Source organism: Plectropomus leopardus, chromosome 5 (assembly GCF_026936395.1).
Source record: "Plectropomus leopardus strain MGB_pleo_1.0 chromosome 5, ASM2693639v1, whole genome shotgun sequence".
NCBI lineage: Eukaryota > Metazoa > Chordata > Actinopteri > Perciformes > Serranidae > Plectropomus > Plectropomus leopardus.
In genome coordinates, this window is record NC_142180.1 from 26,944,245 (window position 1) to 26,971,729 (window position 27,485).

A 27,485-nucleotide genomic window follows, 5' to 3' on the forward strand; every position below is an offset into this window, starting at 1 on the left:
TTTCTGTTTGTGTGAATGCTTTTATGTGTTTACTTTTGGCTGGCATGCAGATGCCACACACTCTTGTTGTCTATGTAATGGAAAGCTTAATGACGCTGTTTGTTCCCTATGGATGATTACTCATGTCGAACACGCAAATCAACAAACACTGGTATTGTTGCACACTTAAACACAGACACAAGCGCAGTAAAGACAAACACATGGATCCATTTGTCTCTGCTTTCGCTCATCTGCCTTAATTTGAGACATGTGCATAAAACCAATGAAAAGCCCTCAGTAGTGCATAAATACGGAATAAAAAGCAGCTTGCAATCGACTGCTAATGAACTGATGGAGTTCCTGAAATTCCTCAGTTCGTCTAAGTAAAGCTTTATGTGGTTTTTGCAGCTCTGACACAAATGTGGTAGTATTTTGTGAGTACACTGACACGGACCTGCTTGACGTGCCGAGAAAGCAAACACCATGATGTCATCAAACGACCAGCTGTAGTCTGGGTGAGGAGGGTAGAAGGCCAGGTCCCTGCTGGATTCGCGACGCAAGTCTAACAAAAAGGTGCTGTGCACCATGGGAACAGGGAAACAGCCAAGCCGCTTCCACTCCCTGATCGGCTGGTAGTCTGCCGTTCGCTTGTAGTAACCCTGAGAGGAGATGAAGAACACTGTTTCAGGTGATAAATCAAGCTAAGAGGATGGACAGATATATGAATTTACATCCAAAGCGTACCTGCGGGGTGATGCCACACCAGAAGTTGGAGTAAAGTGAGCGAGACTCTAACATGGGAGCAACCAGGGTCAAGTTTTCAGCCATCAGCAGGTTCAGCACACGAGGGTTCGTTAACAGGTTGTCACTGTCTACAAACTAAAGAAGGCAGAACATCTGAGTGTACATGTCACTCATCATATCATACAGTATTCTTGAGAGCCGTGTGGTTCGTCTGTAGCAAATATGTCCCTGATATCTAATTAAATTGGCAATAGATGTTTCATTCATGCCTTGCAATCACTGGAACCAGCTGTGTGGCTGTCAGCTGACGAGTAACATCCTGTCACACTGATGCAGATGTACAGCCTCACTTTTATACCACTTATCACTATTTAGTCTCATATTTGCCACAAGGGGCCGCTTTGGTCTGTGTGACTTAAACAAACTGAAGATGGACCAACAAAGCAGATTCAGGACAGAAAAACAGTTCAGGGCTTCTAATCAAGCACAGGCTGGCACATAGATAATCAGTCCAACAAGAGAAGGTATCCAAATCAGCAGGCAAAGGGTAAGTAATGAAGAGGAGCAAAGGACACACTAGGAATATCATTACAAAATGCTGGAGCTCTCACACAAGAAGATCTGGCCCAGAAGGAAGGAGAGACACAGACTAAACACACTATGAGAGTGCAGAAAGTGAGACACAGGTGCAGCACATCAGAGCAGGACAGACTATCACACAGGCCAGAAACTTGATGGAAAATGGATCCGAAATTAGACAAAGGTGAGTGACCAAAATAAAACAGTAAAAAGTATACAAACAAGAACCTAACATCATGCCAACATAATCTCTTGATCCACACTTCAGTCCAGTTGCATGCGTATGCACCTCTAGCTCATTTGCAATTTTCAATAAGAAGATAACAAATTTTGGATGCTTGTTTTAAAGCGAGGTTGTGTGACTGCCAAATTTATATAATCTGTCTTTAAAAGATGCAAAGATAATCAGGATAACTGGAATGGACTGTGGATCGGGAAAAGTGCATGCATAGATCACTAGACCGACACATACCCTAAATTGTGGTATTAATGGGTTCGACGTGTGTGTCCCGTATAAGTCAGCCAGCCAATTATAACTACAATTTACTGTTTATGTGTTTATTAAGATGGATCTTTGGAATGTTTTTAGAGCTTCAGAGCTGAACCTTTTCTACCAAAACAAAGGTAGCGCAGTCGTCCACGAATCAGAAAGTCGGTGATTTGATCCTTGGCCTCTGCAGTCTACATGTTTAAGTTTGCATGTGAATGGCTCCTGATGAGCAGGTGGCTGTGGCACCTTGCATGCTGCCTGTTCCACTAGTTTATGAATCTGTATGTTAATGCTGACTTATGTTTTAAAGCACTTTTGAGTAGTCATTAAGACCAGAAAAGCAACACATGAATTCAATCCTTTATTTATCATATAAATGTGTCTCTGAGTGACTTATTGTGTATTTATCACAAGATCAAAATAGTATATAAGTCTTACTAGTATGTAGTCGGCCCATCGCTCCCTGGCAGCCTTCAGCGCCGCCTGTCTCAGCTTCATCACATGGTTGAACCTTGAAGGAGGCCAGTGTTTCGGACCCCACTCATCTGTGTAGGACCTGATACACAGACAAAAAAGATAGTTTGTCGTCAAAAACCAGAACAAATCAAGCACAGAATCCAAGTCTGAAGTACTCTGAATTGGTGCTTATAAAGGATTCCTGAAGAAACATTGAGTCACCTCGGCTCCTCCATCGGTCTCCACTCCACATAGTGGTAGAGATGCTGGGCTTTCTTCAGCCATTCTCTCAACATGGCAGTGGTGTTGTCCACATTATGGTCTGTTGCTGCCCTGAAAACATCAATGTAGACAACACATGTTGTCATTCAAATGAGGCATCGCAATCACACAACTGCCACAGACAGTTTAAATCCCTGTTGAAGTGCATCTGCTAAGCACTTGAGATGTAAACAGCTGTCCCTGCACAGAAACAAGCCTCTTGGCGTGTCAGAACTGTTTCCAGGGATGAGACCCTCTGGAAAAATAAGAGGATGTGAAGCCGAGTCAAACATGATGCAGAAAGCTGCAAACTATCATTATCTTGAGGGAACAGGGAAGAGGTTGTGACACGCTGAGCCGTGACATTCAGGGAACATGTTATGGAAGAGGACGTTGAGGGTTCCAGATTTGTCCAATTACTGTCTGATGTTACGAAAGGCAGCCTCAATGTTGCAAAGTGTCCTCACTGCCTAATTAACTGCACTGCTGGAACATGGACAAAGTCTGGGGAGCCACAGTGCAGACAGAGGTTGCTCTGAGGCAAGTAAAAAATAGCCAAGACAGGTTTACCAGCACGTGCTAGCACAACTACCACAAGGACGTCCACCAAAAATAATTTAACCTGAAGGTTTACTCCCCTTAATCTGTGTGTGAAATTTGCACTATGTGTCAACAAGTTGACACAGACAGACAGAACAACACACACACTTGTACCTGTAAGCAAATGATGTCAGTGTAAAACTTAGCACGGTTGCAGCTGCTTATTTCTCACTCCTGTGGTTTGCACTCTGCGTCTTCACAGAGATTTCCACTTCGGCTCCCAGAGCTGACTCAGAGAAGACACTGCGACTACTGTATGTGCCGGTGAGAGTGTGTGCGTATATAAATTTGCGCAAGAGAAATTAAAACTGAAACCGTATCACTGTGCAGCTCCCTATCACTTTCCAGAAGAGCAAATATCAGCTGTCTTTGCATTTAAATTGCCCTTTAAAGAGGAAAGGTCAACAGAATGTGAGGCAGAAGTTTGTACTCGAATGTGTGCTTGTAAACACACACACACACACACACACACACACACACACACACACACACACACACACACACACACACACACACACACAAACGTGTAAGATGGAGTTTTCCACTGCTTGCTGTAATATTCCTTGCTGTACTCTCTCCAAAATTGCACCCAATTTTAGACTGGCTGGACAGAGATAGAAACACACACACACACACACACAATTTTGCACCGTCTGCTGCACCAATAAAAATGTTGACACTCATCATTTACACACGCTTACCACAAGTACAGAAGCACCTGTTTTCACACAGACATGCACACAGATGCTCGTATCACTGCACAAACTACACACGTGCAAAAATCACACATCAACACGCACAGTCTTGCACTGCATACATGGATTAGTCAGAAAGAGGCACTCTTAGATTGGAATTTCAATAATCTTCAGTCAGACAGTTAAATATCTCATCACACATAACCAGCAGCTGGAGAGGGGCCTTGAGCCTGAAGGAGACACAGCAGTCAATAATTTTAATAGTATGTGTGTGTTTGTGTGTGTGTGTGCACGTGCACATGCCTACACTTGAATATGTGTGACAAAACATAAGGACATTCATTTTTGTGTCCTGGGAATGCTGTTTTTACAGCAGTGTAGCTGGTGATTTATCTGTTGCACAAGTGGTAGTTTAGCATTTTAAATGTATCTGTTTGAGTGTCTACAAGAGGTCAAAGAGTTCCAGCAGCACTAGTTTGAGGAACAACTTTATTAGACCGATGTGTTTCAGCTTGTGGCCTTCATCGGGGTCGTCCTGTTTGTTTGAGTGTGTAAAAGGTTGTGAGCATGATATAAAAGGTAAAAATGTGTGTATGCAAGCACGTGCATGTGTGTTTTAGTGCATAACTGCTCATGAGAGTCATAAAGGTGGACGGTGCACCTTGATGACAGGCTGTTGTGTTTTTTATCGTGGGCTGGAAACACCTGACTGGCTGGTAATGAGCACATGTGCACAGACATTTACATGTTTTTTCAACCGCTAAACTGCACATCACTGGGGGGAATAAATGTGTTTCTACATGTCATCTTCCAATGACAGACTCAGCTCCAGGCAGGGATTTAAAAGGAGGGAACTTCTTGGAAGTAAAGAACAATGCATGGTACAGTATGTGGGAGTGTGCAGTACATATAGGAGTATGTGAGTATGTGTATGTTTGTAGGGATACTGCTGTGCTCAAATGGGGTCTTGTGTACAGTTTTTACAAGAAGAGTCCATATGAACGACCCCCTCTTGTGGCATTCACCATCTTGTAAGTTGAATTTTTCTGAGAGCTCTGAATTAACAACTTTGTGTTCATGACTTCTCATGTTGTGAACATTCGAATGCAGAATAAGAGAAAGAGAAGTGATGCACAGAGGCTAAAGAACGTGAAAGAGAGTTTTGCGTCACTCTATTTTACTGCTAAACTTAAATTAAAAATGTGCAGAATTGCTCCAAAATGTCATTGATACACAATCCACATTTGTTGAGATCCTCAAAAGCCCATTAAAACCCTTCCAAACCTTTAAATGATCTAACACAATTCACATTAAAACGCTAATCATGCTTTTATCTTCAGTTCACAAAATCAGAACGAATATAAATCTCAGAAGAGTCATTTTTGAATTTTCACTGGCTTTTCTTGGCCAAACATATGCTTCCTGTGTTCTGGTAATCAGTCAGCAAAGGTTGAAGGTTTCTACAAAAGAGCAAAAAAGAAATGTGGAAACAATTACTTCAATAAATAAGCAGATTTTCCCAATAAAATAAAAGCATATAAAAGCATTACCCTACCTGTGCTGTGAAGCTTGGACATGGCGCAAGGACATAAAGAAATACAAACTTCATACATATTTGAACCTCTGCAGGATGATAAAAGAACAAAAAGCATTTACTGAGGATAATGCATAACTTCTTTAAGTACTAGGTTTCCCACTGCGTTCCCACTGCCCCGCCCCTTTTGAGCACTACGGACTCTGAGGTCACTTTTATAAAATTTACCTGCACTTCAATCTAGTATGCCTTAGGATTTCTGGATATATGAAACTTATGGTTGTTTGAACATATCAACATTGAGCATATGCACACAGTGTGTATATATGAAGCAACGAAAGATAAACAAAGAAATGCTTCGCAACATGTTTGATCAGACATCAAGTAAATTCGCCTTTAGATGTGCCTCATTTTGTGCTTTCCATAACTTCAATAGAGCATCCTCACCTACATCTCATCTCATTTTAAGCGCATATGTCCGTCTTCAGAAGGCAGAAGGCAGATATATGCTCCTCAATTTCCTCTACCTTCAGGCAAGATAACCCGCTGCAGCTGAACTGTGCTGTATTGTGACCTCAGTGCCAAAGAGTCTTCACAGAAATCCTTCTGCTGTGCGAAAGCTGACCATAAATATATTATCTGAATCTGGGGATACAGCTGTACACAACTAGCAATACCTCAATATTCAAATTTAAAAATAAGGTAGTACATCTGCGCAATAATTTGGGCTCCCTCCGCACCTCTTCATTTACCATGGTCTAGCCTCGTGCTAAGTCTCCTTGTTCTAGTTTTGAAGTTTACAGTAAATTGCAGCCTCATTATTCTGCTGCCTGCAGCTTTGAGGTTGGGCCTCATCTCCCCTGTTTTGTCTTTATGATCAGCATCTGGACACCACATGCTTCCCCAGGCCTCACCTACGCTCCCCACCGTTCCCTCCTTCCCTCTATCTCTTCATAGAGGTCCGTTTATTCTTCCCTTGTTATCTTATCCCAATGCAATGGGCCATTTGTCCTTTCACCTACTTACATCCATCAGTCCCTCTGTCCTCTCTTGTCTGTCAAAGTGTCCACACCTCAAAACATCCCCATGTTATTCCTGACACATAATAGGGGACATAGGAAGACAAAACATAGTTTGTAGATAAGAAAATTGAAAATGATCTGTTATTTAGCTGGTTTTAATACTGGTTTGTAAAGTATAATATCCTATTAAAAACCCACATTCTTGCATCACATTTTTTAGAAAGTAATAAGCGTAATATTTATCATTTTATCACTTATTTGTATATTCGCTAAAAGCTACTTGGTTTAGTCAGACTGCACTGCAGCAATCATGTATTGAGGACATTTTTGATCAAGCTTTTGCATTTTAAACTTTAATTTTTTATTGTCACTTTACATTTTCAAATTATCATTTCACATTTTAAATTTGCTTTTTCGAATTCCTTTTTCTTTTTAATTTTAATTATGGCCCGATTTATACCTAGTAGTGTGACAAATTAATAAACTTTTTAATTTGATCTCTTTTAATTTTCTATTTGTACTTTTAATTTGAATTATGACCAAAAATATCCTCAATAATCATGCAGTAAAACTTGCTAATTGAATTTGTTGGTCACATCTCCATCACCTAACATTATTATCAGCCTACTTCATCACTCTCTCTGGCTTGCTCCCTCCCACTGTGTGAGGTTATCCACTGCAGGAGTGTGTCAGATAACAGGGGAGTGTGTCAAGAAGGAGAAGGCTGACATCTGGCCTTAAACACAGAGGCATGTCTCTGAGACTGGCCCTTTTAGGTAAACACAGGTCTGAAAGGACCCAGCAGGCCAGTGTCAGCTGACTGTTGATTAAATAAACGATCTAATATCGCTGCCAATAATGGCTGGGTGCTGCATGTAATTAAGAAGTAAGAATGCCTCTTTCAGACCAGAGTGAGCCTTTAAAACATAATAACTATGCCAGCGTGTGTGTGTTGACTTTGCAGTATAGTGTCTCCTGTGGAGGCTGACGTGGCTGCACGTCTCTTGATGGCCTAGCTGGGCAAAGGAGAAGTAGGAGGGGGTAGATCGGCAGAGAGATGGAGGGGAACGGGAAATTCCTCATGACTCTCAGGGTCAACAGAAGTAGGCAAGGCTGGTAGGCTTGCACTGAAGTGTGATAGTCAGTATTCATATTCAAGACTGGGAAAAGATATTCATCATATTTTACCCTATGGAACCTGAGCAAATTTGCTTCATATCTTCACATGTCATCAGGAAATGTCCCACTAGCCCTGCAACTTTTAGCAATTTGGTTTCAGGACTAAAAAGTGAACATATGTTGATGATCGACTATTGTATGTACCTAATATAGCAGTCTCCTTCAGGGCAGTTCTGGACAAATTTAAACTTTCTGGATAGAGGCTCAATAATCATAACAGCATGCTTCAGCTATCTAATTTCCATACAACGTTATTTTCACAGATTAGAGGAATAACGTCATTTTTTGGCACCATAACCTTGAATATTTGCTCTATCAAGACTATTGTTCCTTAGATCTTCACTCAAATGGGTATTAAACTGCACTAATACTTTTGTTTGGTCTCTAAAGTACAAAAGCTTCTATTTACACAATGTAAACAAAAGCAGACAAGCCATCACGGCAACTCATTATTTGAAACTCTGGTTGTGAAAGAGAACAAAAAGAGAGTAAAGGGAATAGAGAGAAGGCAAATGAAAATGCAAAGGAACAGATGGAAGAGGTGATGGAGAAACAGAGGCATGTCGGGAAAGAGAGAGGAAATAAGGAAGGAGGGAGACAGGTTAGAAGAGGGAACATAGTGAAATAGATGACACACACACAGACAGATGGATGGTGCTAAAATTACATTTTCCTCTATGAGAACATCCGTTTTTTCTGATGAATACTCTACTGTTCAGAAAAACACTGCTCTAAAGTGGGTCTACCTGAATGATGTACACAGGACATGTTTCTTCCTCTTTCTCTCACTCTCCTGACTTCACCTTATCTTCTCCCATAGCTAGGCCTCTTATCCCAAGATGAGATCGCTCATAACAACATGCCACTGTGTTTCAGTGTTTGCCAGCTCTATCTCTGCTGTGCTGCCAGGCTCTGACAATACTGCTGGAAATGTGCTGGAACACATGCGGGCATCTTAGCAAGAATTCAGTGTCCAGAGCCAGGAGTGATGATTTTCACTAGAAGAGAGAGAAAGAGAGCTTGAAAAAAAGACTCAGGGATTTGAAAGTCAATTCTCTTTGTGTACTGACACTAAATTGAACAGATATGTCTGGTCCACAGAGAAAACATTCCCATGAATGCCTTCTTGCTACAGGGCAGAGAGGATCGCGTTGGACTTTTGGCAGGTACATCGTCAGCTGCAGCCCGTCAGCTTTACAGAGAGGTTGTGGGTTTAGGCTCAGTGAAGCCCTGGCAAAGATTAGGTTCTGAAGTCACTGTGTTTGGAAAATGGATATTGGGCCACTTTGTAATTTCTGCTAATAACACCTCATTATTTTGTGTGAAATGTCTTTATTTCCACTGATACCCTGCAGCTATATGGGCAGTATAGCAGAGGACGTGACTTAATACATCCTGAGTCAGGCTGAACGCCTAATTTCAAGTGATAAGTCACCAACCACATAGGCCATGTGTTTAATGTTTTCTTCACATCAGAGCAGTATAAAAACATAATGTTACTTCATTGCCATGGATACAGCTAATTTATCTGGGCCAATCACATATATACTACCCTGCTCCTGTAAATATTAGGGGTCGACCAACGTTGTTTTTTCAGGGCCGATTATTTGAAACTGATATGCATTTACAATAAAAATCTTTCTGTCAATATTTAAAATTTGGAATATAACTAACTCCAACACAAAACTGTGTTTAAATGTCTTATGCAAATTTTTAATCAAAACTGAAACCTTTAACATCATATACAGCAAGTTCCCGGCAACTTTTTTTTATAAAGTCAAGTGAAAATTAAAAAATGAATAAATAAAAATAGCTCCCTGCGGTTTTACGAAGTCAAAGTTCCTCCCATGCTGACACTTTCTTTGCACTTTTTAATTTATTAATTTTATTGGTGATCATCAAAATAAAACGCTGATACAGATAATCTGCAAAATGCCAAATATTGGCCCCAGTAACTGGCCAGGCCGATAATCTGTCGACCCATTTGTTCCTTATTTCATTGTAGTTATTTACCTCATTTTGAAAAACAGTTAAAAGTTGGCATTCTTACGTTTCAGTAGAGAAATTTCACTGTCCAAAGTGACACTAGTATGCTCCATATGGATGGAACATACTCCAGATGTAGTTGCATCATTCAGGAAAAACGATGGCTGACTTTCTCACGGCTGAGAGGTGCTGCCAGATGTGTTCTTACTGTTTTATCTGAAGACACCAGAGACCACATCCACACTTTTTTATTTAATTTAAGATTAAATAATCTCCATACACATGAGCGATTTAGCACCACTTTAGTAATAATCTCTGTCCATCCTAACACCTGAAAACGCATGTCACATGACCGTTCACAAACACTGGGGATGTAAACAAGAAGCAAACTGTCGACTCTGCTTTCATTTTTTACAGAAACCAGATTTCTTTGCTCAGACCAGCAATAAGATGGAGCTGTTATTGAGAGTAACACACGAGAATAAGGCGGCCCAGGTGGTGGAAAACAGATTGGGTGCTGTTGCAAAGCAAATATGGCTACATATTAGAGTGGTACTGGCCGGGGGCATTATTCATCACCAGAGGAAGTCATGGTAATAGGAAAGAAGTCCCCACAGCAGAAAGATGAAGTCACAAAGGGTATGTAGACTTAGTTAAGATGTTTTGACTTGGCTTTGATGTCACATGTTTTGTAAAATGTTCCAAAATGGTGAGGATATGGGTGGATTTCTAAGTTTGCATAAGGTCTGTATGACATCTGTTTTTCAAAGCATATTGTGCTCCAGTGCACAAAGAAGAGACGAGCATCCTCTTCTGCTTGAGTGCATTTTGTGTCACTACGAGCTGCTTATCTAGGAAATATCAGCTTGCGGTTCTGGAGGTGGTGCCAAATACCTGCGCAGATGTTAAAAGACTTTTTTAGTTTCCCATGGATTAGATGAGACTGCAGACTCCTCAGGTGATATTGGGAGGTCGGGGATGACTGCAGCCTGTTAGTCTACATGTGGAGGTTCTGGCTCACTGCAGGCCTTGTGAGGTAACTGGGAAACTGAATGGAAAAACGGGGGCTGAGCCAGAAGATCAGAGCAGAAACACACACCGATTATGTGTGTTATAGCATCCAAACACACTCAGGCATATGTGCAAAGGGACATACATGCTTGCACATGCATATCCATACCTACACCAGAACAATGAAGATAATCAAACACACTCATTTTACTGCAGAGTGCCAGTAGTGATCTAATTCGTATTGACACACATCAAAAGCATATGTTGGTAATGGCTCACAAATGCCCATATTGCCAGAATCAGATAACACACAATAGCCTATCCCATTCAGATAATATATTCCATACAGTTGGATAAACGGCTCCCTTAAATGGCCAAACTCTCTGCACGACAAAACCGGGAACAATCTGTGCTTCGCTGGTGTGTTCCCACAGAGGAATGGAGCCTGAGGTAACACACCTGGCATGAGGAAACTCTGACGATCCAACATCACAAAAATGATAACCTCATAAGCCTCTTTGATTCTTTGCATTTTTTCAGCTTTCATATCTGTCAGTCAGGGGGAATGAAAATATGGAACAATAGACTTGCTCAGTAATAAAAACTCATCAAGCCATCGACGGCGTCCACAGACAGTCTGCGAGGCACAGCCCATAAAAAAGGGAAATTCTTTTGCGTGCTCAAACTTACGTGCGCACGTCTATTAATGTTTTGAATAGACACATGACAGACAGATGTATATTTTCTATAGTTAATTCTAAGAGTTGCATGTAAATTAAGCTCAGTCCAAGTTCAAGACTTTCTTGACTCTCTTTCTCTCTCGTTCCTTCGGCGCTTCCAACCACCTCATTATGGCCATTAGCTCTTCCAGTTAACCATTCAAATTTTGTCACGATCTCTATCAGTTAATCACGTTTCTACTGTCAAACATTAAATCTACTCTCCTCTCTCCTGCTGTCAGCTGTCATTTTAGGCAAAATCATTCCGACCTCGTCTTTCACCTCTAGTCATCAGCTCCAGAGCCCAGGATGAGCTCATCAAAAGCTCCTCTTCACATACAGATCCTCAGCATCCTCTTTACCTCGTTACCACCAGCAGCATATAGACTCCATGGAGGAGTTTACTATTCTACTATGGCTTCACAATCATGTTTACATATATGACATCACAATGGAGTCTAACTGCCAAAAGGCTATTCACATTCCTCATACTTGGTACACGTGTGCATAAATATTCTTAAATTCAAAATGAAATGAATGCTTTGATTCCAAATATATTATAGCAGGAGAGAAAAACATTAAACCTGTAACAGCTGCTGCACTCACTCAAAACTGCAAAACTGAAAAGACAAAAATCTCCACAAGTCAATATCAGTGTAGTTGCTGCTCTGTGCAAATGAGACTAGATGAGATTTATTTTCAACAAAATAAGAGATCTCTGAGTTTACAGATTAAAAGCCACCAGGTAGCATAAAAAAGCTGCATAAATTCAGCATAATTCTATCTGGGGATGCACAGATAACATGCAACCTTATCATCTTGGATGCTGTGTCTCTTTTTTCAATACTGTCATTTTTTTAAGATGTATCAGACTATTTAACGTGAATATGAGCTATTTATTCCCTGCACAATTATTTTTTTGATGGCCAGTGAAGAAACTCATAAACTTTCCGCTGAGGTGATATTTATCCCTTAAATCTACCACAATTTCCATAGTTAAACCAAATACTGTGAATAAATATTGCACACAATAATGCATTCATAAGCAAAGGACAGAACATTTTATCTTCATCAGAGATTATTTAAATAGGTACATTTATTTTTTTTTCACTCTGGCCAGCCGTCCCAGCAGTTAAATAGAGGGGAACACAGGTCAAAAGAACAAACATAAAACATTTAAGTGTCGCACTAGGGCACAGACATATCCTGCTTCAAAATGGGGTTTTTAAAAAGAAAAATTTGGCACTTGGGGGCAAGAACAGGCCATTACACAGCGAAACACTGCAGTCAGCATAAATCAAAGTCACACAGACCTTTACTCAGCATTCAAGTTCGATTTGACATGGTCCGTTTACTGCTGCGTAACTCAGTGCACTTGTCAAAATAACTTAAATATTAGTAATGTCATGTTACGTCATATCACATGGGGGCAAATCCTTCTATCAAATGCTTGAGTGAATCTGGGAATGGCTCAGAGTATTTAATAATTCCACATCAGTCTCCTCCTGACATGTAGATACAGGATATAATTACATAAAACTTCTCTCTGGGTCTGACAGGAGCTACAGTATATACAGCACATCTGTCACCGAGGCATTCAGTGTGTATGTATTTGGGCAACTGTGGAAAATTCTTCACATATAGAGTCACATCATACCTTTGGGATTTATAGTGGTGGTGGTATAATAACAGACGCATTGGTTGTTAAAATTTAACAAGTGGAAAATTTATACCACAGCTCTATCCCCATCTCAGCATTGTGTATCATTATAAAGCCCAATGATAAGTCATAAATATGGAATAAGTGGTAATTTGATAAATGAGTATATACACAAAATGACATTATGACATACAGTCCTGCAGGGAAGGTGGATGATGTCAGCGCCCTGATATCCTCTTTATGGCTCGGTCTTCTCTGACCAGTCCACAAATCATCCTCTCGACAACCAGCACAGCACCTGGGAAAGCACTTCCCACGTGAACACAGCCGGCGGGCAGCAAACAGCAGGCGACCAGCAGCAGGCAGTGTGAACACGTTAAGACAAACATGAAGTTCACGCTTATGAAATCCTCTATGATTTCCTTTGAAGCTGCTTACTAAAAACAGTAACTCCTCAGAGCACCACGCAAAACTCAAATGTTTGCTGGCAAAAGATAAAAGCTGCTGAATTCTCAACTTAACCTCTTACTCACTGGGAGGCCTGTTAGGGACCGTGAGGAACTCTATAGCCTGGGCTGCATGTCACACACATCATGTCCCTTTCTCCATATTTTCAGTCCATCTTCACTGTTATTCACTTCATGTGTTTGTTTTTGTTCTTTATGTGAAAAATTGGGGACATTTTGGGAAAAACATTTCATTAGATTCAATTAAAAGGTCAATATTCCTCTCATTTCTGACTTTTTGATGGTAAAGAACAAAGACTGGAGTCTCCCCTGGTTGCCTGGCAACCTCAACTACTTGTAAAACCACAACATGATAGTTTTACCCTTTGGGTTATTTTGATGGATTAAATAAACAAGCGAGTGACTTTAATGAGTTTCTGACTCCAGGTGGTTCAATTATTGAACAGCAAGCACTTTAAATAACTCACAGTGTTGTCAGATTTCTTCTTATTCTTACCATCTTTTATTTTTTTCTCATCTATATATAGTTTAGGGGCTTACAGTCAATGCAACAATGTGCAAAGATGCGAATTAGAGCCGGGTGGTGCAATAGGTGCGATGGACGCAGTGCGATGGATGGATTCAGGGCATGAAGTCTATGTTTACATCCAGCTTGCTCTTCTGTTTCACTGCAGACCACGTTAGCCGTTAGCTGCCTCTCCTATCTAATGTAAGCACAACCACAGATGCTGGGGGCGAACTTTCACGAGTTGCAAACTGCTCCAAAAATAAATAAGAAACCATATATGCGTGGGTAACGCAATGCGAAATTTTTTTTGATTACCCAGTTTTGGGGCCACAATCCACGCTGAAAATGTAGCAAAGTCTTAGTTAAAAACAACCACTTTTCCTGCCGCTATCCCAGCACGAAACACACCAATGTCTTGGTAAAAAAACAATAGCTTTTGTTCACTATCCCAACAGGAAAAACAGCAATGGGTCACTACAAAACACCCACGTTTGGTGCCTAAAAAACAAGCTGGAAACACAGCAATGATTCACTAAATCACAACCGGTTTTATTGTTTGGTTGTCCTAAAAAGTGGTTTGCAGTTTGGCAGGCGTCAAGTGTTTTAGAAACATTTTGACACGTCATTGTATGAAAAGCACAGGTATCTTCAATAACATCAATGATGGCTGCATTCCACTTAGAGGAGGCCCTGGTATCGTGCATGCTGGCTCACTGGAATAGCTTAATGGCAGAACTGAGCCATTGTTAATGTTATCAATTTCACCTTGGTTTTTTCCCTCTTACAAGTCAAAATGTCTACTGTGAAAAAGGTCCATTATATTTTTTAATGTAGCATATGACAATAAACTTGAATTTGATCCCTAGAGGTTCTCATAAGCAGATTGTTATACATTCAGAGAGAGTCAGAGTAGCTGTTTCCAGTCTTTATGCTAAGCTAAGATAACCTGGTAGAAGCCAAAACCTTATACAACCTGGAGAGGCGACAACATTGAAATTTTCCTGACTTGTAAAATCTTTTAGGGCCTTTTGCAAAGTCCAGAAGCACTGACCGTCATTTGGCTTGAAGACGGAGTTTCTTGAGCTTTTACTGGACAGATTATTAGAGTTTTGAGACCAACATGAATAGTTTGTAGTGCCTTACAGTTCACAACTGTCTTGTAGGACAGAAACGGACAGAATAACAGAACAAAAGCAGAGAGGAGAGCACTCGTGGTCAAGCTACTGTGGGAATGTGGATTAACCAACCTGCTAAATGCCCTCTGGGTAATTTCCCCACATTGTTGACCACCTTCTCTCCGCCCGACCATCCCCCCTCTTTCTCTAATTCCCTGCATTCTTTCATTCTTTAGCAGCACTGTGAGTCTTTCTCACCGCTCTGCCACCTCTCTCTCAGACCTGCACCTGCTTGCCGACGGGAAACTTCTGAGGGCAGATTCTTCTGACCATCCGACTGTCAACTTGAGTCAGGGGGCTTAAGTAACAGGGTGAGGAGACCTGACCTGGGTGATCAGTTAAGTGAAACTTAAGTGTGAACAGGTCCAAACTGGAAACTTTGGTCCTCCTGACATCCTCAGACTGGCCAAAGCTTGTCTAAATTTTTGGAAGCACGCATGATTTTATCATCTGGTTGGGTTGTTAAGCAGTTTAAGACTCCTCCAGACTTGTCGTCATGTCGTTTCAACAACACTTGCACACACACAGACTTTCCACTTCATTATTTTATAGAAGAATGCTGTTTTTCTCATTGCAAATCCTCTATGAAAATGATAACAAATGACTGTCCGGATCATCTCAACTAGCTGGGAAATCACAAATTAAGTGAAATGATAGATTTTAGGGTGAATGCAGGGGACAGATTGCCCCCAATATAAAATATACGTGCATTTATTTCCCTCAATAATAAAAAATAAAAATAAAATGTTGTACGTTATTTTAAAAAAACACAATGCATATAACAAGGCTGAATTGACACACCATCCCACAACATCCAAAACAGATTTAGGAGGGTACCTTAGCCATTATATGTAGACTTAAAGGTCAACTGACAAAGCAGCTTAATTTGAGGAGTTAGGATGAGGGTGCTAATTTCCCTAAAATGTTAAAACAAAACCTGCACCCTTGAGTGAAATAAATCTAAAAAAAAGTCTGTGTCATGCTGGTACTGCAATGCAAACAGAAGCTTTTCTACTGTAAAGCAATGAACAAAAAAGCTGCAATGTCCTGGCTCAATGGAAAAAGACGAATCAGGTCCTGCGGTGCATTGTGTACTGCATTTGCTCAAGATCAGAGCGAGAACTTAGTTAACTTTTCTTAATTTTCTCGAACATCCTCCAGCTGTTCATCACCATAAACTTTCTGTTTCAACAGAAACGCATGCACATTTTCAGAGATGAGGCAAAACCACAAAAACTTGCCTGGTCCCACTGGAGGACAATCTAGAGGTTAAATGGGGGACTGGGGTCCTGCTGCTGCTACACAATTAAGTCTCTCCTCTTTTATCAACACCCTGATCATTATGTTTAATCATCTACATCCTTCTGCTCTACTCCTCCTTGCTCTGTCTCCCTTGGATTGCATGTTTGAAATGAATGGTGGGGAGGAAAAACAATCCGCTCTGCTCCAGCCTGAAGCTCCACAAAGGAGCTATAAGGAGGAACATTGTGTACCGGCGCAAAAGCGTGGAGCTTCACAGCCAGGCGCTGTTGGTTTTATCTGTTTTGTCTTGATAGTTTCCCCAGTAGCTTCCATCAGTCTGCCTATGCTGTACACAGACAGGCTGTTGATGGCAGGAAAGTGGAGAAACCTGGCTGCTTTACGGGTAAAGATGTATCATGTAACCGCAGAATTTTGGCTAGAGTCCAGCTGGAAACCCTCATCTCACGTCATCACCCTCTCTTTATTTCCTCCAGCTTATGCACAGTCAAATAAAGACAAAAATGCCATAAAATAATTTTTTCTTGAAGTACTAAGTCAAATATGATGTGATTTGTTTTACTCGTGTAGCATTTTTACACTGTAGTTGTCCTGATTGTCACTTAGAGTTCAGTAACACACTGTAAACTGCAACAATGTGGAATTAAGGTTTTAGTGAGAGTTACATTGCAATCTGGCATTCATTGGGTGGTTTGGCTACCACATGCTGGGCAGTAATGATGGCAAAGAGTAATGGCAAAGAGAAACAAAGAGGCACAGAGCTGCGTGAGCCATGTGGAGTAAAATGTGTCCTTTTCTTAACCGATTTAGCCACAAAAAGCAATTAAGTTTGTTATAATGAGAAAAATCCTCATTCTACCAATACTTAAGATGTTTTTAAGTATTTCAACTGTTTCCTATTACTACTTCTTTTCTTCAAATGCCACAGAAACAAATTAGCAGCACACATTGCGGCATTACATATGGAACTGTCAACCAACTGACTGCAACACAATTTTGATGTTTTTATAGAGGTATAAAAATCATGGCTAAAAGAGAAACAACATTGTTCTTACACTCAATAGCACAGATGACTCACAAGTATTTTGTGTGGATGTATTTCTGTATATGGACATATTTTGTGTGTGTTTTTTTGTATGTATTTTTGTGTGTGTACTTCTGCGTGTCTTTTCTTTTTACTATTTTGACTTTTAAAAAGCCTCCCGCGTGCAGGTGCTGCAAATTAGCATTTTGCTACAAACACAATAAACACACTGCATCTGGTTCTTGTGCATAAATGTATATTGCTATATATCCATATCAATAAAATAAACTTAATTATTCAGTAGTTCTTATTTCCATCAGTTAAAGGCGACTTGGACGACCCTCATAATGCACACACAAACTTCTCTATGTGCTAAATGCGTTCACTAATAATCTTACTGGATTTAAAGCATAATGCATTATAAACTTTCACATAAACATGTTTTATGACAGTTGGGCCACAGAAGTGGAAAGATTATGTGCTAAGCTGTGGCTGCTCAAATAAAATTAAATGGCTGAATAAAGAGTCCTGTGTTAGAAGGTGATGAGTAGGAGTTTTTGTGTGTTTATGTGTCCTTATTGTTCTCTAACAAAGATGCAGTTTTTGTTTCAACATTGGGAGGGGGTGACACATATGAAGTGGGAGTTTGGGGGTCCTCTGCCAGAAAATTGTGAGCATCAAACAGTTAATTTTCTGCATTCTGGTGAATTTTGTGCACCAATTTGTCTCTTTCTCTTATCTTTACTTCATGGTTTTGAGGTGTAGCACTCGTTGCCTTATGCAAGATGCAAGGATCATAGCTGACAGGCCCGATCTGTGATCCAGTTATAAACATAAACTATTCAAACAAATTCCAAAACACAAGAAACTGCTATCACTTCCAAATTGATTAGCACGTATTATAATACATGCACTTACACCAGGCAACATCTAAATCCAAATTATTTGTGTTTCTGAAGCTTCTAAAGCTGCAAATGACCACTTTTCTGTAACAGATGTGAATTGGGCTCAGACTTATTTCAGGATTTGAAAATATACCCATTTCCTAAGTATTGAGTGGTAAATGTAACCTGTCCCACTCTCAAAATCTACACTTATGTTCACTTATGATAAATTTCACTCATCTGTTACAGCAAACACTCTTGAACTGACCTGCTTCACTTAAACACTGTGACTTTTCATTCCTTACTGCGCTGACTGCAGGGTGGAGAGATGCCACTCATAACTGATGGGGCCCTTCCTCTGTTAGTTAAACCACTCACAAAGCCATGTTAGCTCTTCCACTTTGCTCCAGAGAAGGGCCCCCTTTCTGTATAAAGTTTCTCCAGTGGGTGAGGGTCTCTGAATTAGGAACAGACAGTCACTCTGCAAACAACAGCAAGACATTCAGCGGGGGGGGCGCACAAAAAATGCCAGCCAGGGTGCATCAGGGTCTCTTGGAGACAGTCTGAGGAGGGAAAGCATCGCAACAAAAACATCCACCAACAGAGCTGCCTGTGACTGTTATGTCTTCATTCTCACAATCTTTGCATCTGCTCTTTGATAATAAACCTGCAGCTTGTCAAAAATCTGATGATTTTGCTGTACAGACCCCTCAAAGACGCACACACCACACATTTTACGCATGGCTTCCCAGCGCTCACGCACCTCCCCAACCCTGCTGTCAGATCCACTCAATGTCTCCTTTCATCCCCTTACCTGCAGGGTCCCTCTTTGATAACTTTATCTCAGGCTGCTGCTGCTGCAGGACCCTACCTGAGGTGAGGGCCCCTCTTTCATACCTGCTGTTTTAAAGCCACCGTTTCCGCAGGTTTGCGCTGAATCAGACGGAGGGAACCGTGATTGAGGGTTAAGCCTAACCCAACATGCACAGCCGCTCTTTCATCTTCTCCCACAGCGTGCAATTTGGATGCCGGCAGACACGCGAGGTAACTACATCGTAAAACGCAGCAACAGGTCTGCGAGTTGATACTGACAATATGTTATTATAATTAACACACGCTGCTTTCCATGACTGCACGCTCCGTTGCGCATCATTTGCACACTGAAAATGCACAAACTGTGCATAGGATTGTACAAACTAACCGTTAAAATATCATCAAAGTTATTACAAAAGTTATGTCAGTCACAAACTTCCCAGCATGCATGTCTCACCAGATCGCGATGCGCTCCTTCGGGTACTCCAGCCTCTCGATGCAGCCCAGGTAATGTGGCAGGCTGTGCGCTGCGTTGCGAGCCACAATGGCGATCATAACCTTTGGCTTCAGCAGGGAGGACTCGGACCTGATCGGCTCCTGCACCAGCGTCACCAGCTCCGACACGCCGCCGGGCACCACAGCGGCCAGCAGCGCCCACAGCACACCGACTCCCACGGCCCGGACCGCCCGCATCTTCGCTTCTAGAGTCCGCTGTGAGCCGTCCGACCGACCCTGGTCCTGGAGTCCTGAGACTGAACGAGAGAGAAACGAGAGTAAGTGTGTATGTGTGTGTGTGAGGGGAAGGGAGTGAGCTACGGTGGGAGGGGGAGAGAGGAAGGAAGGTGGGATAGGCTGGGTGGAGGGCTTTCTACCCTTTTTACCCCTCCTACACCCGTGCCTATGGCTGTTGGAGCTTCCTCCACCTAGTAATAAATTGTGCAAACATTATTAAAACAAAAATGGGTACATCAACCACTATCCGATTTTCGTACTGAGTGGTAAATGGGTTTCTCTGTCTCCATTTGTCAACAAAATGTGCTAAGAGGACACCATGTTCCAAGTAATTAGATGCCTGTCTGCAACCTGTTAGTCGGTTGGTTCATGTCTGTTCCTCCTCCTTAATTCTCCAACTTCCTGCATGTTTCTGTCCTTCTTCCATGCCTTCGTCCTTGACAGCCTCTTGGATGCTGCAGAGTTGGAGAGCATGAAGTCATCAGCTCTGACATCAACCTTCAGCCAGACTGCTGCCCCTTTTTTTTGTGTTTTTATAGAAGCTTATGTTCCAGTAAAATTATAAATGGGTGCAGCAGCAAAACTATTTATTACATAAAGGTGTACAATTTTACTCTAAATACCCTGTTTATCATTTATAAGCAACTCATCTTTATAACACATTATAATGCAGTTATAATGAGTTTAAGGATATTTTAAGTGTTTAATAATGTAGTGTTATTTATACTTATAAAAACTAGATTTGGATGAGTTACAATAATACAGTGTCAGAATCTAACGATAAACTGGTTTGGACCCAAACACAGACGCAGTGAATGAGGCAGCAGCAAAATGGTTTAATGAAAAAAAAAGCTTACAAGGTGAAGCTCTGGAGCAGGTATGTAATGGGAAACACCAGGAGGACAAAACAGTTTTAAAAAATGTGAAATGAACACTCAAAACTGTGGGACATAAACTTAACAGTATGTAAACACTACTGTAAGAAACAGACAACAAACAAACAAACATACAACAAAAGAAGACAGATTACTCTATTAACTTTAAAATATTTGCTAGATAGTCCTAAACGAAAAGTCTGAGGGCCTCTGGACATAATTGATTAGCACTAATATTTCTTTTTTTGTACTATTAATGTAAATAAGGTGCCAGAGTGCAATAAAAAAAAACAAAAACATCAAAAATATAGCATGCTTTCAAAAAAAAATGTTCCAAATGTTCTCAAATCCTAAAAAATGCCCTTGTGTACATCTCACCTATGCCGAGCTGTCATAATTGCCCAATGGCCTTCTGTCATTTTGCAAAATTGGCCCCCAGCAAAGCAAGTTAAGTAAGTCTGCAATAAGGTGTTTGCCAAAGAGGAGTAAATACATTGTCACAAAGCTGTAAACAAGGATGTTTTTCTGAGCCAATCCAACGTTTTGCTGTTTCCACAGCACAGTGACAATATGATATTCCTTCATCACGGGAATAGTTTTTGGTATTTTTTTATTTAACTGAGATATATCCACTCTGTTATTTGAGTTCACAGCAAAAAAAAAGCCATCATGAACTAAATTAAGGAGAAATACTACCAGTCAAGACATTTAAAAAAGAAAGCATTCTTTGTCCTCATGAAGAAGGAAAATAAAATTTAAATGTCCGTCCTAAACGTGCATATTTACTGATAACGTCAAAAGTATCTGTTTCAAAAAACTTTCCTGAGGACAGTGGCATTAAGCACGAAACAATCACAGCACCTAAACAAATCATCCAAATAGTGCATGACAGAAGAACATGTGCCAAACCCATACGACACCACGATACAAACATTTAACTAAAACTGCACCAAAACATTTCAGGAGTTTTCCAAACATGCCACAGAAAAACAGAAGTCTGCTGTAAATATGTAGTACTGCTATGTGAAGTCTATAGAAAACTGTCCACTAATATATACCTCCAGCTCCAAAAGTTGGCATGTATGCCCCCAATGCAATTATAATATTATACTGTGTGTATTTATATGATCTTATATGATTACAGTAACCCTTAGGTAACCTTTTTTAATGATAGTGCAGTCACAACACAGACAGACGGGCAAAGCCAGCTTACTCCTGTCCCTGTCTCGACTCAACGGTGTTTATTTAAGCTAGGATCTCTACCACTTGGTAATGTTTTCCCTCCCAGTTGAGGTAATGAGAGTGCGCTGCCATGTTCTCTGTTGTTGGATGCTCTTAGTCATTGGAGAGGAGAGAAAGAGAGAGAAAGAGAGAGAAAGAGAGAGAAAGAGAGAGAGTTAAACCTGCGCTGGTAATCCATTAGCTCCATCTAGTGCTTTCATAAAGACAGTTGATATGTGTTTAACCCTTTGAAACCTGAGCAAATTGGTTTGATTTCTTGCAAAAACACCAGGAAAAGGCAATGAGCAACTTAATAAGACATGACCCCAAAGTAAGCCAGAAAATAGTAAAAAAGTTACAAGAAAATGACCTGAAAAAAGAAACAAACAAAGAAAAAACAAGACGAAGAAGAAATGTTTTTAAAAAAAAACAAACAAACAAACAAAATGGCCTACAAAAAAGTGCTGGGGAAAAAATAAATAAATCAAAATTAAAAAAAATTCCCCTGTTAAAAAAACATAATTATTCTCAGGTCTTTTTCTTGTCACCGTTTACTAATTTCTTGCAATTTGTCGGTCAAATTGTCAAGTTGCTCACTGCTTTTCCCTTGTGATTTTGAAAGACATCGAAGCAATTTGCTCGAAAGGGTCAGGCAGCTTACAAAAGGCATCTGAACGCAGCAGAAAAAAAGACTGATGTCGATCCAGGTTTCAAAGGGTCTAAAAAAAAGTAGGCCACCTCAAAATCACACACATACACTTGCCCAAACTTGTACCTCCAGACATCACTGAAAATTCACACACACACACACACACACACACACACACACACACACACACACACACACACACAAAATATTTGCTCGGGGAAGGTTTCTGACCCTTTAAACACACAGTTTAGCTTTTATGTCTGCACACAGCTGTTGGAAACAAAGGTCAGAGATGAGAATCATCAACAGTCAAGCTGACGGGGAAAGTCTGCCTGTGTTGAGATTTGCTCAGAGGCACATAAAAACTAATTTTTGGATACGAATTCTGGTCAAACTGGACTGTGATGTTTAGCTTTCAAGCTAAAATAAAAGAAAAATGCATATAAATAAGTCACTAAACTACCTCTTGTATTAGTCACTCTGCACTTTCTGCTCACGTCTCAAAAAAACAACCTCACCCTGTTGGCCTGGTGTCAGACTTCAACACCAGGGCAGTCCACGATACATTTTCACTACTCAAACGACTCGTGCACTCACTCTTCTGTCATAGCAAAACATCTGCTTTGTAATTTTGGTCGCGTACTTGACATGCAGCCATTTGTCTCTCTGTAACTGAACTTCGGATGACAGATAGAGCAGAACTGTATCGTTTTTTTAGGGAATAAATTAAAGACTGCCCAGCTTTTGGGTCGTTAAACCGTGGTTGCTGGGAAAGCGTAGCTATGCGCTTTAAATAGCAGGGTAAATCCTTCATAACTACGTCCAATAAATTGAAAAATATGTCATACAGAAAACTCTGGGATAAAAATGCACCACGCTTTTGTAAAAGTATGAAAAAATGTAGATAACTAAAGGACTGTGGCACTTCTTCATGAGGTCAACTTAAAAAGAAGCTGTTTTCTGCTCTGAAATAACACATGATGGAAATGCAATGAACATTAACTATGAGCCTCAACATGAGATATTAAAGCCACAGCACATCAAATTGTAGTTTTACTCCTCAGTCTGGTGAGGCTCAGTGGAAACAAGTGATTTCAGAAGAGTAAAGGCCTGCACTCTCGTTGTAATTCCACTAAGCTGATTTATGTGTGTGAGTATGTCTAAGTGTGTGTGTGCCTGGGTGGGTGGTTTAGGACTTCATGCCTCCTTCAGGGCTGTCAGGTTGATGTACTGCTCTAATAGATAGTGCTTGATCATGCAGAGAGCTCTCTGAAGGAGCCCTGCGCAGGCACATAATAAGTGTTGGCATCTCAAAAAGGCCCAAACCAGCAGATGGTGCTCTTGCTTTATCCTTGAAGACCTCTCACACTCACACATTCATGAATGCACACACAGTCTTGTGTTTTGGGAACTTGTGTCCAGACAGTGTGGAGAGAAACACTCATCCTGGTCAGATGATTGAGACAGTTGTGTCACTAAATAACTCCTGACACCGCTGCACAGTCTCCTCAGCACCACTGGGCTCAAGTCACCAGGCTCGCTCCGGGCACTGACTGTTGCTTGCTCAGCTAACGTGAATTTGGCAGACTGCAGTAAAATACAATACAAGTGCACAACCATAAAGCACTCAGACTCTCTGGTGATCCATTTCAATACCCTGCAGGTCACTTTAGTGATGTAGGGAATTCGAATATTTTAACTGTGCTCCTGACGTTAAGTACATGCGTTCAGCAGACGGTTGCATAATTGTTCATAGATAAAATATGGTGTGTGTACACTGAACAATTAGCTTCCTGGGATTTAAGTAGGTCACTTCTTGTGGATGTGCGGCATGAATGCAAATGCATCAAATTCTACCTTGCTAAAGCCTTGGCCTCCCCCACATGTGAGTTGCGTCTTTGCCAAGGTAATCCAGAGTATGGATCTGCATGGAGAGGCTTTACATACAAATGGATGGGAAGCAGAGAAAGAGAAGCTGCTGACTTAAGAGACACAGGAACATATTGTATTCGGTGCACTAATTGATGGAAAATGTATACTTCTCCGCAATGAATGAGAGCAGGATGGTTACGAGGTTGGCGCTGCCACGTTTCTAAATGAATGTGTTTAGAGCTACTGGAGGTGGATTGCTCCAAAGTGGGTATTAGGCAGCAAGGAACTGCTGGAGAGAGTTAACACACTGAGCACAGGCCTGCTGGGCATCAAGGCAGGGATCCATCCCTTTGCCTCTCAGAGTTGACTCATACTCCCTACGTGGGCAACGCTTGCATGTCAACACACACACACAGGCAATTTAAAACTGACGTGAAAGGGAATGAATCTTTCCGATGTTATATAAACCTGCCAATTTACAAGAAGTAAAACAAACCTTTTTGATTAATGAAATTGAAATCTCCCCAAACTAAGTGTTTTTAGCATTAGATAGCCACAATTTTGTTAATTCAGCTGTTCCACCAAGCAGCCAGTTAACTTTTTACAGCTCCCACATTCACACTCAAACATATTCATTTACCAGTTTTTGCTCAAAACTTGCATGCATGATGTAGTTTTTCTGTCTCCAAGCCTTTTTTCCTCTTACATTTCTTCCTTTCACTACTTTACTGGCACATTTTCATCTTGCAAGAGGTTCCGGGTTCAACTCCCAGAGGAGGACACACAGGTAAAATTAATAAATAACCTTATTTTTAACTAAAAGTCATTACTAAGTAAAACAATCTTTACAGATCAGTAGTCAAAATCTGTGAAGTCAGTAGTTTAGGGAGTGGATGAGTGGAAATGTGCTTCAGGGGTGTTGTGCTGCAAAAAAGGAAACAAGTGACTCACAGCAAAGGTGTGATGAGGAGGCCTGCCAGCCAAAGACCAACGGCTGCTGCTCCTCCTGCGTTCATAAGGCACACCAGGTGTGCCCAGGTGTTGGGCTCATCATGTCTGCTGCCCTGCAATCAGAAAACAATCAGCAGCAGCAGAGGAACCTAGCAGAGCGGCCTTCACACTACTACTTTTACTTGAGGCCGCTACACGCTACACGAATTCAGCCAGATTTTGACTCAATTGCGTCACCTGCCAAGAACTGATCGCTGTCCACGGCAAAGCGTGCAGCCTGTTAAACCTGTATCGTCCAGTTCACACAGGTCCACAGCTGCTTACATGGATCAGTCATAACTTGTTAATACTCAGCTTTATAGGAGCTGCAACAAGATATGAACAGGAATCATTTTTTGACAGGTTGAAAAAGTGCATTTTATGTGTTGTATTGGATCTTTAAGGATATTTCAACAGGTAAAATGAGGTAAGAAATGACTGAAGTGGTTATATATTATCTATGGGGCACAGCGCTGATAAAGTAATGCAGGGTCATATGTATAGATCTTTTTTTTAATTTTTATATCACCCATCCATAAATCATGTTAATTACAGTCTACTTTCCTAACATAAAAAATGATTTTAGACATAGTAAACACACACAAACATCGGCAAAAATATTATTGTAAAAAAAAATGTCATGCCTGATCAAGCTATAAATCGCAAAAATGCCTTTGGCCACAGTTGTGATTACAGGGTTTCAATTAAGTTTCTCAAAGACATACCTTTGATCTTACCACGGACATAAAGTTGATTGTATTTACACGTTATGAGTGTTTGATCCATGTAAAAGCAGCTGTAGACGTGTGTAAACCGGGCCATACATCTTTAACAGGCTGCACGCGCTACTGCGGACAGCGATCCGTTTTTTTGGCACTGGCATGTCAGATTTTTATTTTTTATTTTAGTCTTTTTTTGCGTTTAGTGCCGCTGTTGCGCTGAGCTGAGATTGAGCAGTGAAATCGAGCAAATGTTTGTTGAGCTGTGTTGTTTACATACAGCGAAGCTAGCATACATAATGGCTAATTGGGCTAATTTTCTTCACGTTATCACATTCTTACCTCAAGTTCAATTTTGAAGGATAAACAGCGCACACTCTCCTCTTCGTGACACACAGCGACGGTTCCACAGACCTTATTTCTTTTTTGTTTTTCTTTCCCGACGACAAGGCCGTTAGCATCACACACAGCGCTTCCGCTGTAGCCATGATTGACCCGCCTCCCCGACGACCTGTGACCTCGCGCACGGTCGCGATGACCGTAGGTGACGTCATGACGGCAGCATATGATGATAAAATTTTCAGCAGAGCCCTTTAGGAGATCTATCCTAGTGCAATAATTTTCAGCATCAAACATGTTATCTTCATGGATGTATTATAGTGAAACCGGTTATCTCCAGCAATCTGTTAAGTTATTTATTTATTTGTTTATTTATTTATTTATTTATTTGCACCAATTGTTGCCTTTTTGCAACAATTTATGCTGATAATGTCTTTAATTTTGTCAAAATAAAAGTCCTCTGCTACCTAAATGTTTCTATTGCTGGGGACAAATGCACATGGTCTAAATACTGATGGGGACACATAAAATGAGAAAGAAACAATAAAAACATGGGGAATATTCATCCTAAAAGTAAAATTCAAACACTTTCCTCTCATTTTCACTTTAAGGTTTTGAGGTGTGAAACTACATACCTCATGCAAGCTGTAATGATTATTCCAGAAAGGTCCAATCTGTAATCCAAATAAAAACATAAGGGCCATTCCAGTAACCAAATCCAAAACACAGGAACCTGCTAACACTTTCACATTGATTGGCAGGTCTGTTAATACTTGCTTTAACACCAGGCAGCAACTTAATCCGAGTTATTCTTGTTTCAGAAGCTGCTAAAGCTGCAAACACTACACAGACATTCTTTTTCACACCAAACAAACTGCAGGTTTTTCATCATTAAGACCAATTTTCTGTTATGAATGTGAATTTGGATCAGATTTATTTAAGGGTTTGGACTTGAGTCACACTAAAAACCAAGAACATGTTGTACCCTAATAAGGACTCACACTGTGGGCACTATTTCTCTCTCTCTCTCTCTCTCTCTCTC

The 27,485-nt window shown here is 40.7% G+C and overlaps 1 protein-coding gene across 2 annotated transcripts in view; it reads right to left on the minus strand.

Annotated features, from left to right (window-relative positions):
* The window catches only part of colgalt2b (collagen beta(1-O)galactosyltransferase 2b), a 36,164-nt gene extending 9,563 nt beyond the window's left edge, over positions 1-26,601 (minus strand). Inside the window, exons 1-8 of one of the 2 annotated variants that reach the window (XM_088077849.1) lie at positions 26,447-26,601; positions 25,347-25,459; positions 20,130-20,233; positions 19,504-19,798; positions 2,471-2,581; positions 2,231-2,348; positions 724-858; positions 434-638 (exon numbers count right to left, since the gene is read on the minus strand). In XM_088077849.1, the coding sequence (XP_087933975.1) occupies positions 434-638; positions 724-858; positions 2,231-2,348; positions 2,471-2,581; positions 19,504-19,739 (805 nt within the window). In that variant the 5' untranslated portion in view covers positions 19,740-19,798; positions 20,130-20,233; positions 25,347-25,459; positions 26,447-26,601. The remainder of the gene's footprint in view (positions 1-433; positions 639-723; positions 859-2,230; positions 2,349-2,470; positions 2,582-19,503; positions 19,799-20,129; positions 20,234-25,346; positions 25,460-26,446) is intronic. The other variant, XM_042483995.2, reaches the window with a different exon arrangement.
* Positions 26,602-27,485: the final 884 nt, after the last annotated feature.